General features: G+C 46.0%; 1 protein-coding gene across 1 annotated transcript in view; it reads right to left on the reverse strand.

The window, feature by feature from the left end:
- Positions 1 to 17266, reverse strand: part of ACOXL (acyl-CoA oxidase like) — a 358184-nt gene that overhangs the window by 271841 nt on the left and 69077 nt on the right. Inside the window, exon 10 of the mRNA XM_026449783.1 lies at positions 11982 to 12016. Coding sequence (XP_026305568.1) covers positions 11982 to 12016 — 35 coding nt within the window. The remainder of the gene's footprint in view (positions 1 to 11981; positions 12017 to 17266) is intronic.

Consider the following 17266-nt stretch of genomic DNA (forward strand, 5'->3'; position numbering starts at 1 on the left):
CGTCAGGAGCTCTCGGTCGAGGGCAGTTTCTCTACCCAGGCACTCTTCCCATTTTGGGCCAGATAATTCTTTGTTGTGAGCAGCTGAACCAGGCATTTTGGGATGGTTAACAGCATCCCTGGCCTCTCCACCATAGCTGCCAGTCAGTAGTAACCTCCCCAAGTTTGGACAACCAAAAATGTCACTAAATGTCTCTGTAGGGCAAAATCACCATAGTTTAGAACCACAGGTCTAGGAGTAGGATATTAAGTAAATAGCCACAAGACGGACCACCCTGCCCGAGGCCTGGCACTCTGAACCCAGCACATGCTGGCACTGGAGGGGATGCAGACAAGGAAACTTGTTCTCTGGAGGAGGAACATTGTGGACCCATGGCTGCTGACATGTGAGTGTATAAATGTGACTCTCCTTCCACTCCAAGCACCCACATACCATCTTCACCCACCATGGGCTCTAACGAGGGTGCAGACTGCCTTATACAACAGAATAGAGCGCTTGGACAAGCAGTCAAGTCTGCCTCATGAAAGACCAGGGAATGGAAGTTTATAGATGGACTTCTCTGCATGGCACTTGAGGCTCTACCAACCTCAACAGGAAGCAGAATCTGAGTGATAAACCACCTCAGGAAAAAGAAAAAAAAAGCTGCCTCAGCACAACTCCTGCACTGGCCACAGCGAACGGGGTGTGTGCTGCCCCTCCAGGGGTGTGTGCTACCCCCACAGGCCCAGTCCCCCATGTGATGTAGAGGCTATAGAATATTCTTGATTTGTAAGTAGTTTGAGCCACATAAGAGGCCCAAGTATGATTCATACAGCAAAAATTGCCTATAAATGCAGCATCCTGGTGACTGGAGGAAGGCAGATCTAGAACTCTCTGTGGCTAGTTTAACGGAGCCCTGGATTACGTTTTGCCAATTTAAGCCGTTCATTCAAACTTGAGAAACGCCCTTCAGGAGGATGTTGAGAGCCTGAAGCCGGGCTTGCAGATCAGGCCACAGAATAGCAGCCAGGGAGCCAGGGCCCCCACACGCAGCCTGACCAGAGAGCTCCCTGGTGTCCCTCTCAACAGAAACACGAGCAAGACCTTGGTAGCCCCCCTCGACCACCCCATGAAATGGGTAGGCGCCAGCCGCAGGCTCACTGTCAAGTGATCCACTGGGTGACACGGCACCAGTCACGGGAATATACAGAAGGCAGCAATGGGCTCTAGCCCCACGGTAGTTTTACCCTGTGCCTCCCCACACCCGGCAGGCTTGTCACAAACACCAGCCTGGACAGCTGCCCACAGGGGTCTCCCACCGACAGAGCTGGCCTCCCCTGGCTCTGGCAGAAGGGCAGCTCCTCTTAGCACTCCAGGAAATACGCTAGGGGCTTCCTCTAAGCTCTTCTCTCTCCATCCTGCTCTCTGCCCTGCACTCAGCGGCATTCAACTCAGTGGGAGTGACCCCGGCTATGTTCACCTCTGCGGCCGTGACAGAACATGGAGCACCTTTCTCACTGGTGAGGTCTGGAAACAGCTGCCCCCCATTTCCTGGGTCTCTGGGAGAGGCCCGCAGGCCAGTGAGTTTTCCAGATGGTTGAGATGAGCAATGCCTCCAGGAACGTGACCTCAGGCACCCGTATTTCATGGTGGGATGTCATCCCAGCGCCCCTGAGGGCTCTGAGGACCACAGACCAGAGCACTGGTTCTGCTCTGCAGCCACCTTGCAGTGAAAAACAAGGTCAAATCCGACTGCCCCAGGCTGCAGCACCCCAGCACGAGGGCCTCACTGAAGCACCACATAGTCTAGGGCGTCCAGGGCTGATGGAAGACCTGACTGCACCTGTGTTGTCGTGGAAAGCCTTAGAAAGAGGAATGTGCTAAACAGTGCGGTCACACAGCTCGCAACCCACCTTCATTGAAAATGATGACGTGGCTCAATGTGAACTCAAAGGCCTCACCCTGGGCATGTAAAACAAGATAATTCCACATGAAGAACTCCCTCAAACCATACCCAGAAGCACTTGGAAAAAGTGTCAACATGGCCTCAGACAAGGTGTTCTCATCACAAAAAAGTGATCCAGAGACACCCCTACCTTAACTCTCTTTAATTCAAGTTCACTGAGTATAATTTAATTACAATAAAATTCACCCGATTTAGGTGTCACAGTTCTGTGAATTTTGGAAAACACAATCGTGTTACCACCACAATCAAGATTTAGAATCTGTCCGTCACCCCCCAAAAATCCCTCATGTTGCTTTCTAGTTAACCCCTCTACCCACCTGGTGAGCATAGGTCTGCTTTCTTCCCTAGAGTCTGCTCTTTTCCAGAATGTCACGCAAAAAGAATCACACAGTAAAGGCACTTTTGAGTCAGCTTTTTCTGCTCAGCAGAACGTCTTTTTATTGCTGAGTAGTATCTCACTGTATGGAAGTGACACAGTCTGTTTACACACTTCCCAGTGGAAGGACATTTGGAATTTTCTTCAGTTTGAGGCTACTATGAATGGAGAAGCCATGCATACAAGTCTTGGTGTGCACCAATGTTTTCATTTCTTTCGTGTTTAAGTATCTGGGAATGTCATCTCCAGGTCTATGGTAAAGGTATGTTTAACATCATAAGAAACTTCCAAAGTGTTTTTCCAAAGTGACCGTACCATTTCGTCTTCCACCAGCAATGTATCAGAGTTGCAGTTCCTCCACATCCTCATCAGCATTTCATCAGGGTGACTTTTTGTTTGTGTTTGTGTTGGGAAGTTTTGATGAGGGTCAATTTGATGGTATTGAGGTTTTAAGCCATTCTAACATATATGTAATGGTATCTCATTCTAGTCTTAATTTGCATTTCCTTAGTGACTAACGAGGGTGAGCATCCCTTCAGGCTCTTATTCGCCATCTATGCATCTTGTTTGGTGAAGAATCAGTTCGAGTATTTTTTGCCCATTTATTAAATTGAGTTGTTTCATTTTCTTGTGAAGGGGCTGTAAGAGCTCTACATACTCTGGATACAACTCCTTTATCAGATATGTGTTTTACAAATATTTTCTCCTGATGTGTGGCTTGTCTTTTTATTTCTTTGCAGTGTTTTTCAAAGAGCAGATGTTTTTAATTTTGATGAAATCCATTTTTGCCAACTTTTTCCTTGATAGTTCATGTTTTCTGTGTCCGAAGAAAGTTTTCTCTAACCCAAGATCACAAAGGTTTTCTTCAATGTTTTCTTCCAGAAGGTTTACAGTTTTAGGTTTTACATTTAGGTCCATGATCCATCTTTGTTGCTTGTACATGCTACAAGGTATGTGGTATGGGTTCTTCTTGGTTTTTGAGTTTTGATATGGATGTCCAATTGCTCCATTTATTTCAAATATTATCCTTTCTCCACTGAATCATTTTGGCGCCTTTGTTGAAAATCCATTGATCATTCACATGGGGTCTGCTCCTGACCTCTTCCTATGTCCCACTGGACTACATGTCTGTCCTTTTGCCTACATGTCCTATAGTCTGCCCTTGATTACTGTAGCTTTACAGCGAATCTGAAAATGAGGTACTGGAAGTCTTCCAACTCTGTTCTTTTTCAAAATTGCTTGGTTGGTCTAGTTCTGTTGTTTTTTGTTTGTTTGTTTGTTTGTTTTTCTCACTCAGTCAGTCTGGAGTACAGCAGTGCAATCTTGGCTCACTGCAACCTCCACCTCAGCTCACTGCAACCTCCATCTCCCAGGTTCAAGCGATTCTCCTGCCTCAGTTTCTTGAGTAGCTGGGATTACAGGCACGCACCACTACACCTGGCTAATATTTGTATTTTTAGTAGAGACAAGGTTTCATCATGTTGGCCAGGTTGGTCTCGAACTCCCAACCTCAAGTGATCCACCTGCCTCAGCCTCCCAAAGTATTGGGATTACAGACATGAGCTACGGCACCCGGCCTAGGTCTTTTGCCTTTCCATAAAAATATTTGAATTACCTTGCCAATTGCTACACAAAATCATACTGGGATTTTGATTTGAGCTGTGTTGAATCTCCTGATCAATTTCACGTGGCTGTCTTAGTCCTCTGAAAGTAAGGGAGGGGTCATTTTTCAGGGGGATATCATTCAAGAAATTCTAACCAGTTCCTCCCAGACCTGTGGACACAGTGTGGCTTTATTAAATGGCCTTGGCTCTAAGGACATGGAGGGGCACTTGTGGAGGGAACAGGGATGCCGCCTGCCTGTCCCACCTGTTGCCTAAGGCAGACAGGAAGGAGAAGAAATATACCTAGGCTCTGACCTGAGAAGCAGCCCTGAGACCCAAGAACAGAAAAGAGCATGGAGCACGGTCCCTTGATAGACCTGAAAAGGAGATGAGAAAAGGGGGCTGTTGGAGGGTGTGTTCACTGGTCTGCGAGAAAGAAGGGAAGTTAATTTTCCATGGGAAATAGCAAAAGCCAGGGGTGGATGTGGCAAGAGGCTCAGCGTGAGGAGACAGTGGTTGGGAGTGAGGTCTGAATCCTGTGCTACAGGTCAGGATTCTGCTCTCTACGCAGGGAAGCCCAAGGGGGCTTCTTAGTGGGAGGGGCAAGGTCAGATCTGTGTTTGAGAAAGATCCTCTGGCCAGCAGGCAGAAGGCTCCCTGGAGACCACCCTGTAGGCGTGGCAGCAGACACGCCAAGAGCAGGTTTGACTGGGAAATGACCACGCGGTCAGAGCAGAAGGCACCTAAAGGACAAGGCCACCAACCCAAAGGAGACATGGGACTAAAGAGGCATAGGAGAGGCACAGAAAAGACACATCCATCTGCTACATTAACCCCTGGACCCTGAAGGGCATTTACTCTTCTCCTAGCAAATCCACAGCCCCATGCCACACTCTACCATGAGACGGCAACAACCACCCTCAGCTCTCAAGGGTCTCACTAAGGAAAAGCATATGACTTGGGCACCCCGTGAAGATCCATAGGCTGCCCTTTAGGGGCCATATTTTGTGTTAAGACCATCAAAAACGCAACCATCCAAAAGATGGCTTTGTTTTAAGATTATACCATTGGGGTTGAATAATTTCTTGGCAACCCTGTGTATATCTGGTTGGAGCCTCACTGTGAAGTTTGAAAAAGAGACAGATGGAACAGTTGACCAGAGAGCCTCAGTGACAGAAACGACTATTCCCTGGAAGGGGAAAAAAGGGCAGAAAGGCAGTTTTGTTTATTTTTACAAAATTTGGAGAACAACAGTCTCCTCAGCTGTCTCCACAAGATCAAACCAGCCCCAAATGGGAGTTGCTAGGTATTTGCCAACACTTAAAATCAAAATCCAATAGGCCTGATGGCCGTGGTTCTGGTCTTTTCCTCCCTTTTGTATTTCAAGATGGCAATATCATTTGCTCATTGATGCTGCCTTTTCATTCAATAAGCATTCTGATTCGTCTATGAACTTCAAACTCTGCTTCTAATCTAAATCAGAACATAAAAGTACACGACCCCTTCACTTCTTGCTAGGCCATCTGGGCTCATTCTAAACAAAAACACGAGCACAGTCTCAGAATGACTGCTTAATCACCCCGGGTCTATACTTTGTGGTAAGGGCAGGCCTCCAATAGTCTAGCTCAGGGACGGCCACACTGTGTGCAGTTCGATCACACGCAGGTTCCCCAACTCTCTTTCCCCTTCCAGCCCTCGAGGGATGCCAGGGACTCTTACGGGGCTGGTGACTATAACTCCCATATTAAGTTTGGGCACAGACCTTAACAGGATACCAAATTTAGCCTTTCTTAGGTGAGAAACCAATAGAAAGAAGTCAGTTGTGGGGAAGAACTGCGTTTAGACTTTGCTTAAGGGTCACACCCGTGTGAACTTCCATTTAACTATCAGAGAACCAAATGGAAAATTTGCTTCCTTCTTCATTTATTAAAGAAACATAACTAGCGAAAACACAAAGCAGAATCATTCTGTTAGGAGTGAGTTCGCTGCTCTCATCCTCCACTTTTATGAGCTCTTCTTAGAAATACAAGCATAGGTGGCACGTGCAAAAATTCCACGCTCTTACTTCACGTGTTCTCTCCAGTATCAGACAAGCGAGAGCCAAAGATGAGATGCTCACCTCTGAGCCCGTTTCCTCTTTTATCTTGGCCCAGGGGTACTCACCAGGAGGGAGCAGCCTTCTTCCCTCTGCTGCACTGGGTCAGGCAGGAAGAAGATCTAAACTCTCTTTCAATCTTGTAGAAAGAGAAAAAAACAAAACACCCACACAGTGGGGAAATTGTTCCCCACTGTGTGGGTGATGGGGCCCCGAGAGCTGTTATCTGCAAAGGGCACTTCTGGGGGTTACCCAGCTGTCACCACTGTGTGGATTCCACCCGAAAACCTCAAGCCAAACAGTGGGGAATGAACATCAAGAGACAATTTTCCACTCTGTGAAAATGGCTTGACTTTACAAAAATAAATTAAAGCGCCATGATAATAAACAAAACATAAGCAGGACCTGTTGTTAAGCATGCAGGCAGTCATGGCAGAGGCTCTCCTTGCTTGCTACATTTATACCATCAAAATATGATGATTCTTTCTCCACTTCCTGACTCCTCAGCTCCCTACCCACATGCCCACATGAAGACACACACACACACACACACACACACACCCCTCTATACAACAGACAGATCTGGAATAACTGGTCTAGCAAGAGTTAGAGATGTCTGGGAGCAGCAGTGGAAGTGGCTGGGGTGGGCGTGTGTTACAGACTCTGTGTGTGTGTGTGTGTGTGTGTGTGTGTATGCATACTTCCATGCCCACATGCAGGGGGATGGTCTCACCCTGAACACTGTTCATTTGAATAAAGGAGATTTAACAGCTGAAACACCATCGCATATGCACGCAAACAAAATAAGGCCTCCTTCGGGCCTCCAGTCGTCTGTTGCCACACAAGAGCCCCTCTAGCTCTGAGGCAATCTTGCCCCTCCGTGTCTGCAGCAGTCTGAGAGGCACTGCTGGCTGGCCCAGGTTACAGGATTTTAGTGACTTCTTTCCCTCTTCTCCACATTCATCTCCTTTAAGGCCCCCAAATCCACTCTTCTTCAAGAGTGAACCCATCCTCCCAATGTTGTCATTTTGGAACCATGTTTTCCTGTCCCCCGTTCCTTCATCCCCTCTTCCATCTACTAAAGGAGTCTTTTGGGGTTTTCTCCACCATCTCTCTTGGTCCTGACGCCCATGTTAGAATTTTGGAAGCAGATCTGGTCTGCTTCCAAATTCCAAATCTGGTCTTAGATTTAGAATCTAAAGCGTCAAATCTTAATGCCAAAAGTATCCCTACCCTCACAGAGGACCCCTTCCCTCAACTCTGGCATCTGGGTTTGGGGTCAACATGACAAGGAAAATGGTAATCGACAGGAAAACAGTATGGCCACTCCTCAAAAACTTAAACTTAGAATTACCATATGATTCAGGAATTCCACTTCTGGGCATGTACCCAAAAGAACTGAAACCAGGGTGTCAAAGAGGTATTTGTATATCCAAATTCACAGCAGCATTATTCACAATGGCAAAGAGGTGGAGGCAACCCACGTGTCCACTGATGGATGAATGGATAAGCAGAACGTGGCCTGCACATGCTATGGAATATTATTCCACAGAAAGGAATAAAATTCTGGTACATTCTACAATACGCAAGAATCTTGAAGAATTATGCTAAGTAAAATAAGGTAGTCACGAAAATGCAAATGCTATATTGTTCCGCTAATAGAAAGTCCCTAGAATAGTCAAATTTGTAGAGACAAAAAGTAAAATGGTGGCTGTGAGGAACTGGAGAGGAACTGTGGAAGGAAACGTATTGTTTAATAGGTATGGAGTTACAGCTTGCAATGTTGAAAAAGTTCTGGAGATGGACAGTGGTGTTGATTGCATAACAGTGGGAATGTACTTAATGCCACTAAACTATACACTTAAAAATGGTTAAAATAGTGCTAGGGTTTGCATGTGTTCCCTCAAAAATTCAGGTGTTGAAACTTAATGGCCAACATGATGGTATTAAGAGGTGGGGCCTTTAAAAGGTGATTAGGCCATGAGGGCTCCTCCCTCAGGAATGAAATGAAGACCCTTATAAAGAGGCTTCATGAAGCCTTCCCCTCTTGCTCTTCTCCCTTCCGCCACGTGAGAACACAGTACTCCGCCCTGCCCATGGCTGCAGCAACAAGGCACCATCTTGGAAGCAGAGACCAGGCCCTCACCAGACAACTGAACGTGCTGGTGCCTTCATCTTGGCCCTCCCAGCCTCCAGGACTCTGAGAAAATAAATCTGTTCTTTATAAAGTACCCAGTCTATGGTATTTTGTTATAGCAGCGCAAACAGACTAAAACAAATGGCTGATTTTATGTGAGGCATATTTCACCACACACGAAAAAAGGAATCAACAAAAGGTTAGAAGTTTCAGCCAGTCCAAACAAGCAAATAGGATTTTTAAAGAGGGGACTCAACCAGAAACCTACATCCCTCATCTTCCTCCTGCCAGATGAGGGGAGAGGTAGGTGGCCAGGCTAGGTGTAAGAGGGAGCAGAAGAGTCATGGTGGCCGGGTGCGGTGGCTCACACCTGTAATCTCAGCACTTTGGGAGGCAAAAGTGGGCAGATTCCTTGAGGTCAGGAGTTCGAGACCAGCCTGGCCAACATGGTGAAACCCTGTCTCTACTAAAAATACAAAAATTAGCCAGGCGTGGTGGCAGGTGCCTGTAATCCCAGCTATTCAGGAGGCTGAGGTATGAGAATTGCTTGAACCCAGGTGGCAGAGGTTACAGTGAGCCAAGATCACACCATTGCACTCCAGCCTGGATGACAGAGCAAGACTCTGTGTCAAAAAAAAAAAAAAAAAAAAGAAAGAAAGAAAGAAAAAAGAAAAGAAAAGAAAAGGAAGAGTCACAGGGTGACCTGCAGGCTTCTTAGAGGAAAGACCAGGTCCTCCTGTGCCCGAGGGGAAGAAGAGACCTGACATGCAAACAGCTCTTCAGTGACACCTCGTGAAGTGTCATCAGGTCTGGGAAAATGGGGATTTCCCAGAAGGTAGGTTTGTCCCTACCACAAATTTACAAATGTTGTTGTACTTTCCAGAATTTTAAAATCAGAATTCCTTAGATTTCGGAAGTAATTTCTGGAAAACACAACCCTTTGATCATCCCTTCTCCATTTCCACAGTACTGAAGACGTCAGTCCGTGACCAGGTCACAGGCAGGATCCTCAGTAACTCTCCCCAGCTTGGCTTGTGCGAATCAGACATTCATATTTTGTGAGAGGCCCAGCCAAGCCTAGAAAGTCCTCATGCTGTCTCTGAGTTACTGCAATCACTTTCTAATCATTCTTTCTGCACCCAAAGTCTTCAGACTCTTCTACAGATGACACCAGCTGCTGCAGGCAGCCTTTTTGTGAATACTGGCTTCACTGGGCTACCACTCACTCCCTGGTCCCCAGATCCCAAGGTAGATGGCGAAGGACCTTGGACCTTGCGAGGCAGCCTCAGGAGATGTCTTCCCTTTCCTTCCCTCAATCTCATCACTTTCGGTTGTTACTTCTCCCACTTACTGAGATTTTTGTTTGTTTATTGTTGCACTTACGTAAATATCCATGATATTTGTTAACTGCTCCGCACTTAACACCTTAAAGGTTATAAGGACAGCCTGGAGACAAACATCTCTGGAAACACAGCAGGGGGAAGCCACATGTGCTAGGATGTCTCCTGGGAAGAGCAGGGCGCAGAGAGTGGGGGCTGAAGCCTAAAGAAGCAAGCTCATGTGCGACAGACAGCTGCTAACTTCCTCTTTGCATTCTGTCCAATTCTCTGCAGGGCTTGTTTGAGGAGTAGGTTCTAAGTTTGGGGTCAAGGCTGAACTAGTAGGACTACAGAAGCAATCTGAAGTCGCCAGGATCCACCCCACACCTCCATGCTCTCCCCAAACTCTGCTTCTCCTCCACAGCAATGCCAGACAGCAATTTAAAGACTATGTGTTCTGAGAGACCCATGTTACCAGCCTCCAGGGGCATCTGCCCGAGTCAGATGGGCTTCCCTGCCACTTTTACACTTTACAGGAATGAGGATGGTTTAAGATTTCCTTCCTCTCAGAAGCCTACCTTGACCAGGCGTGGCGGCTCACTCCTATAATCCCAGCAATTTGGGAGGCCAAGGCAGGAAGATTGCTTGAGTCTAGGAGTTCAAACCCATCCCTTGCAACATAGTGAGACATCATGGGGAAGAGTATGCTTGTCTCTGAACTAGAGCGAGATCTTAGCTGTCCTCATTCTGGAGCAGTCCACCTTGAGAACATTCTAGAAAAAGAGGCTCCTGCAAGTTCCAGAGAGAGCATTTCCATACCCACCGCACCCCACCCCACCACACACACAGTTGGTTTTAGGATTAGGGGTCTGTGTGCGCGCCATGCTTCTTCTAAAGCGTGTCGTAGCTGTGTGCCTCAGCAGCTGCAGCAGCCTGGCGGGGGTTACAAGGGAAGAGGACCCTTCTGCAGGACGCCACACTTTTGTCGTGGGCATGCATCAGGCACGCACAGGACCGGAAACATACAAACAATTGATGGGGTTCAGGACACACTACACTAAAAACCAGCACCTCGGCATTTGAGAAAACAGCAGAAGCAGGAAAGTCACTCTCACCTTCCCCTTCCCCTCCTCCCCGATACAGGCCACAAAACTCTCATTTGAGAGGTAGTCTCCATATACCCAGAGAAAAGAAACATACTTATCTCTGAAGACACAGGACCACAGAATCTGAACCAACAGGCTAAGTTTGTTAAGTCCCCAACTCCCCACCCAGTTTATCACCATTAGATCATACCCTCTTTGTCCAATTATCCACCTCTACAACTGTGCACTTCTCCATCAAACTAACATTAAAAACATACAGGTTTCTCTGTTACTTGGGGTCCTTATTTCCCATTTTATGTAAAACTTATATTAAATAAATTTGCATGCTTTCTCTAGTTAATCTGTCTTTCGTATGGGGACTCAGCCGTGCCCCTAGCAATGGGCCAAGAAAATATATTTCTTTCCCCTGCAGGATCTTGAGCCTCTCTGGAGCAATTTCTTTCACAGGTGTCCAGAAATGTCCCACATGAGAACCTTTCTCCCCACAGGCTCATTCCAAGGGTTCGGGTCCTCTCCTGCCCTCTTCCTGCTATAACCTACATGGCTCCCCTGCAGCTTCTAGGTCTCAGGAATTGCCTACGATTGCCCAATTCATATGTATATTGAAACCATGTATACACTTGTTATGAGCGTTTTTAGGAGGCAGACTTATTCTGAAATCAGGTGACTTTGGGTTGTTTGTGGGAAGCTGAGCAGACGTCCCCAAGCCCGAAGCCTATGACCACAGGGTGGTACTTTGGAGGCTGTGAGCACAATTTTCGTAAGGACAGGAAGGATCCTGCTTATCACCCCTCCACTGGGGCCGGATCTGACTTTAACATCTCAATGCATTTTGACACATGCAAAGGTTTCTCTGTTACTTGTGTTGATACCAACACAACAAGCAAACATTTTTCATAAGCGTGATACAGTTGAGACCAAGGCAGAAATCACAAGCAAGACAAAAATAGGGCTTTTTGCCATTGTCAGACATCCTAAGACACAGAGAGAGGCCTGGCATGAGGGGTGGCGAGGGCTTCACAGAGAAGCTCTTGCTGAGTTTCTCTCTGCTGGGATTCACCTGTCATGCGGGGCGTCCCCGTTTTCAGAGACACCCTAAGAGTGTCTCACTCTTTAAGAGTGAGAACATTACCCAGATAGTGCTTCTGTGTCATGCCCTAGAATATCCCTTGTTTGTTTTAAATGTGCTATCTACCGCCATGTTTTCACAAAGATCTCGTTCCTCTAAACAGCAATGTGCTCTTGCCAATCAAGCAACTAGAACAATTCCACCTGTGACACTGACGTCACAGGAAAGCAATCACCAAAAAAAAAAGCTCAAAATCTGAGGCATAAGCAAACCAAAAGCTATAAACTGCTAAGGATAATTCTTAAAAGAAACAAAAATGTAAACATTTACCTGTGGCTATAGCGAATGGCTATCGTCAACCCAAGCTGTAATTAAAAAGAGAGAAAAACAAATTAAGTAATATCAAGAATATGCAGAATTCACACAAGAAAATTAACTTGATGTGGCCAATTATGTTTTAAAGATTTTCTAAAACACCCTACAGCTAATGCTTCAAAAATAACACATTTGAATGATGGATATTTAGTTTCATCTTAGCTTTTAAAGATAATTTGTATTTTGAAAGAGTCTTAAAGAGGCGTAAAATATTTAGTTGTGGATTAGACAGGAGGTGTCTCTCAATAGGAATAGTTTCCAAAATCAGGGTCTTTTAGCTCGGAGACACAGTCGTGAAAGGATGGGATTGCAGCATGTAGCTGATTCCAAGGTTGGCATTAGGAGAACATGCCCACACATGGTGGGATCCTGGGAGTTGGTCCCCCTCTATCTCCTACCATAAGAACACCAAGTAGAACCCAGGCCACCTGGGCCAGAGTCTCCCTATGGGGATCATCACAGCCTTCACACCGATCCCATAAGCTCAAGGCAGACAAGTCTCAGCTCTGAGGTCAGCAAATAAATTGAGCCTGAAATACACACGTGACATCAAGATCTGGTGCATGTAATTGCTGGGTGCTGCATCAAGTGGAGGTTGAGGTGAAGCGGTGATTTCCTCTTACTCTGCAGGGATGATGAGGAAACCTCTCAGGTGTAAGTGGGGGTCAAATCATATGGCAGGGGCCCTGGCTAGTTCACAGAAGGGATTACAAGGGTCAGGCCAGCCAGTCAAGTTCAGCTGCATCAGCAAGTTACTGAAACTGTTAGAGCCTCAATTTTCCCAACTGTAAAATGGGCAAAATAATTACTTTCTCACAGAATTAATGTAAGGATAAGCAATTTTTATATATTTGTGTGTTTGTATCTCTCTGTGTGTATGTGTATGCCTACTGTGTGACAGACAGGAAAAAATCTAGAAATAATAACTACCACTGCTAGCACTATATACAGGCAATACTCCGTTTATTGAAATGTTAGTACATTCCAAAATTTAATTTTTCAACGAGTTTTGGGTACTTTCAAAATGTTTCATCATGCAACAAGTGATGACCAAGTCAAACATGCCTATGTAAGTTTCACTAGCCCACTCGTACCTACGGCAAGACTAGTTTAAGAAGGCTCACAACAGTTAAAAACCTAAGCATTGGCCAGATGTGGTGGCTCATGCCTGTAATCCTAGCACTTTGGGACGCCGAGGCGGGTGGATCACGAGGTCAGGAGTTCAAGACCAGCCTGGACAAGATGGTGAAATCCCCTCTCTACTAAAAATACAAAAAATTAGCCAGGTGCAGTGGCAGGCACTTGTAATCCCAGCTACTCGGGAGGCTGAGGCAGGAGAATCATTGAACCCTGATGGGTGGTGGTTGCAGTGAGCCAAGATTGCGCCACTGCACTCCAGCCTGGGTGACAGAGTGAGACTCCATCTCCAAAAAAAAAAAAAAAGAGCCTAAGCATCATCTGAATATCATTTCTGTAGCCAAAGTCTAAGTTGCACCTTAACCTTAAGATTCCCAAACATCACTTATGGTTCCCTTGATGTTGGTCCGAATAGGATTGGGTGGGGAGGTAACATTCATGATGCTGTCCCAGGTGGTGCAAGACGGCAGGAGGATCCCCAGGCTGAGAGGGTGAAAGGGCAGGGAGAGCTATGAGAAGAGAAATGGTTGAAATAAAAAGTCCAATGCCCCTGCCCAGCTCGATGTCCTGCAGAACGCCCCAGATACTGTGTGAATAGCTTGGCTCCAGAATAATTCAGCCATGCATATCACTGCAGGCATCCAAAGTACGGGACCAACGAGGGCAAGCCAGTAGCAATCAGGGGCTTGTGTTTGCAAAAAGAACAGCTAAAAGTGAAGGCATGAAATATATAAAATCTGGTGGATTGCATATCACCCTCACCTGAACTTTTCAATTCTCTATCTCAACTAGCAGTCAGTTTTCTTTGCAACTTAAGCAAACAGAAGAGGAAGATGCCTCCGAGACAATCAAGAATTTGAAGAACAAGGAAGAAATTACTTTGGGAAAGAAATAAAAGCAGAAGCTGTGCACAGAAGGTCAGGACGAGCAATTTACAGATTTCAAATGCCGGATGACTTTACATTTCCTGGGATTAAAACGTTCTGGCTTACAGTGAGGCTAATTATAAGATAATTTTACTGACTGAATATTTTGATAAGCTTTGGAATACAGTTTAATTGGTGGCTTTTCCACAGTTGAAAGATAAGCCCTTGCTGGAGCAGGGAGAGGAAATGGGGTGGGAGGGACAAGAAGAAAAAAAACACACACAGAAAAAGTTGTTCATGACAGCTGTGCTGGTTAAAGGGGGCTGGGAGATGAATATTTCACAAAGGTGAATTTCAATGAAGGGTTTTTATGAGTCTTTTCCCGGCTTCTGAATAAAATATGTTTTATTGTCATTCTTAAAAGGACACCTTATTAAGGAAGAAGGTGTGAATCAAGGAAACTCCAATGGACAGGGATGGCTCAAACCAAACGACAGAGCAGCCAGGGCTCCTGGCAGGCCTCTGCATGAACAGGACCTGCAAGGGCACACAACTGGGGAAGGGGCAAAGCCTCCGTACTATGTGGGAACCTGCTTCCAGGGTGGATGGGAACAGAGTATTTCACAGTAATTCTGGAAACATGGCTGAAATGTCACACAGAATGCACTGGGTCCAATGAGGAAGGCCTGAATAGAGGCTGGAACAGTGTAGAAAAGTTCTTGTGAGTCTTCCCTTGAAACCCCAGGTTGCAACAGACCAATGAGGCAAATGAGCTGTGTAAGAAGCTTCCGTATGTCTGCTCTTCCTCATTCCTACAGAGAAAGCAGGGGAGGTAGAAGACACTCTGGGGTTTCTGTACCACAGCAAATGCCAGGTAAAGGCAACTGTGTGATCCGCTGAGAGATGAGATGCTTTTCCTCCTCGGCCTTAGGAACCTCCATCATCTAGTCAGGCCTTTCCAAAGCCCCTCGCCCTGCTCTGATGCATCAGCAACTCAGAAACGCTTTAAGCAAGTCTCACCACTGCCTGTGTGTGTGCACACACATGCACGCACACACCCCACACACATGTACACTGCACACACACATATGCACACTGGTGCACACATGCATATTTGCACATGTGCACACATGCAGGCACACACACATACACTCATCCACATTCAGACATGCACATGCATACGTACAGTCTTTTAGTGCTTGTGTGCACGCTTATTCACATGTGCATACATGCATACATATGCAAGCACACACACTCCATTCACACACGTGTGTACCAGCACATGTGCACACATGCACACTCATACATATGTGCATACACACACTCACCCACGTGCATGGATACACTTTGGCATTTAGAGAGGCTCATGGAGCCCCTCAGACAAAAGGAGGCCTCAGACAATTGACCCCTTTGTTGCTGGTCTCAGCAGGGACCCAGAAGAGAAAGGGGAGGGAGGCCCGCGGGTTGGCCCCTGACCCTGGCCCAGCCGGACTGAGGTCCTGGGACATGGAGGTCAGCGGAATTTTGTGCTGCCCTCCCTGGGGAACACCCCCACCCCCAGGACATACTGTAAGTATTGCCAGAACACTCTTAACAAACTCCATTCCGAGTACTTCACTTTAGATTTCCACAATTTGTTAGTATCAAAATTAAATCACATTTCAATGGCAAGGAAAGAGTAATTCAACATTTCACAATTTTTCCTGCCACTTCGGCTTGAAAATGCTCCTTTTTTGGAACAGCTGACTGAGGCAGCTGTTTTGCATCAAGTTGGAGGGGTTTCCATATGACCCAGGGAGCTCAGACAACAGGCAGACCTTCCTGCATTAAAGGGTAATCTGAGAATAATTTGCCATAAAACACCCAGAAGTACACCAGCTGTAGCCAGATACGCCCTATCAAGCACCACGTAGACTTCATGGATCTTGTAAAATAATAATAATAATTTTTAAAAACACATTTTTTTAAAACACATTATAATTTTTTTTTAAGAAAGGAATGGTTTACACTATCTTAGAAGGCAGCAAAGAGATTCCCTTACACGTTCACGATTGCTACCAAGCACCACTTCCCAAATGCCCACTTGACCAAGGGTCCCTGTGTCCCTCTGTCACTGGCAATCTGATCTTTTGCAGGTCCCCTGGACCTCATGGTGAAGATGTGCTCTCTCACACACGGCTGCCAAGAGCAGGTGAAGAGGAGAGACCAGGAAGCACCAGCTCCAGTCTCCCAGCTCCAAGTCCAATTCCAGAACTTTCTAGGCCGGGGACAGCGGCACGCTCCAGAGCCCCTGTCCCATGCTGGAGGGGCCATGACCTAGGAGCCAGTCTTTTCACAGAGGAGGCCACCAACCCACCAGCAGCCTGATGCCAGCACTCCAATTCTTCAAGGAAAGCTGGATAATGGGGTTTTTTATTATGAAAATTTCCACGTTTTAAACTAACTTGAATATTTTTCAAATATGATCCAAGCCAAACAAAACATGTCAACAGGATTTGGTGAGGGGGCTGCCCGCCTGCAACCTGCCTTGCACCCTGCCTGCTGCCAAGCTTATATGCAGGTCTGCAGATCTGAACCTCTGCGTAGGTGACAAATCTCGAAAGAGCCTGCCTATTTCTTCCAAGGCTTCCCTCCCTTTCCCATACTTGTGGGAAGCTTTTTCTTTACTTTTCCTTTTTTCATTTCAAAGGCCTAAAGAAATGTACATCACAAAATAAACACTAAAAGAAATTGGTATTTGTTTTTCTTCTGTATGCTTTTACTGTTCTTATCCCCTTTTCACAGAAAATATGGAAAAAGAAACGTGAAGGGAAGAAGAGGCATGACATGGACAGAATACCATGCACACAGGGCCACGGCACCCACAGAATACCACTCAAACAGGGCCATAAAACACCCAGAAGTACACCAGCTGTAGCCAGATACGCCCTATAAAGCACCAAGTAGACTTCATGGATCTTGTAAAATAATAATAATATTTTATTACATAATAATAATATTTTATAATAATAATATTTTATTACATAATAATAATAATATTTTATAATAATAATAATGCATGCACAGATTACCATTCAAACAGGGCCACGGCATACACAGAATACCACTCAAACAGGGCCACAGCACACACATGACAGCACTCAAATAGAGCAACAGCACCCACAGAATACCACTCAAACAGGGCCATGTCACCCACAGAATACCACTCAAACAGGGCCTCGGCACACACAGAATACC

Source organism: Piliocolobus tephrosceles, chromosome 15 (genome assembly GCF_002776525.5).
Source record: "Piliocolobus tephrosceles isolate RC106 chromosome 15, ASM277652v3, whole genome shotgun sequence".
In the NCBI taxonomy this organism is placed as follows: Eukaryota; Metazoa; Chordata; class Mammalia; order Primates; family Cercopithecidae; genus Piliocolobus; species Piliocolobus tephrosceles.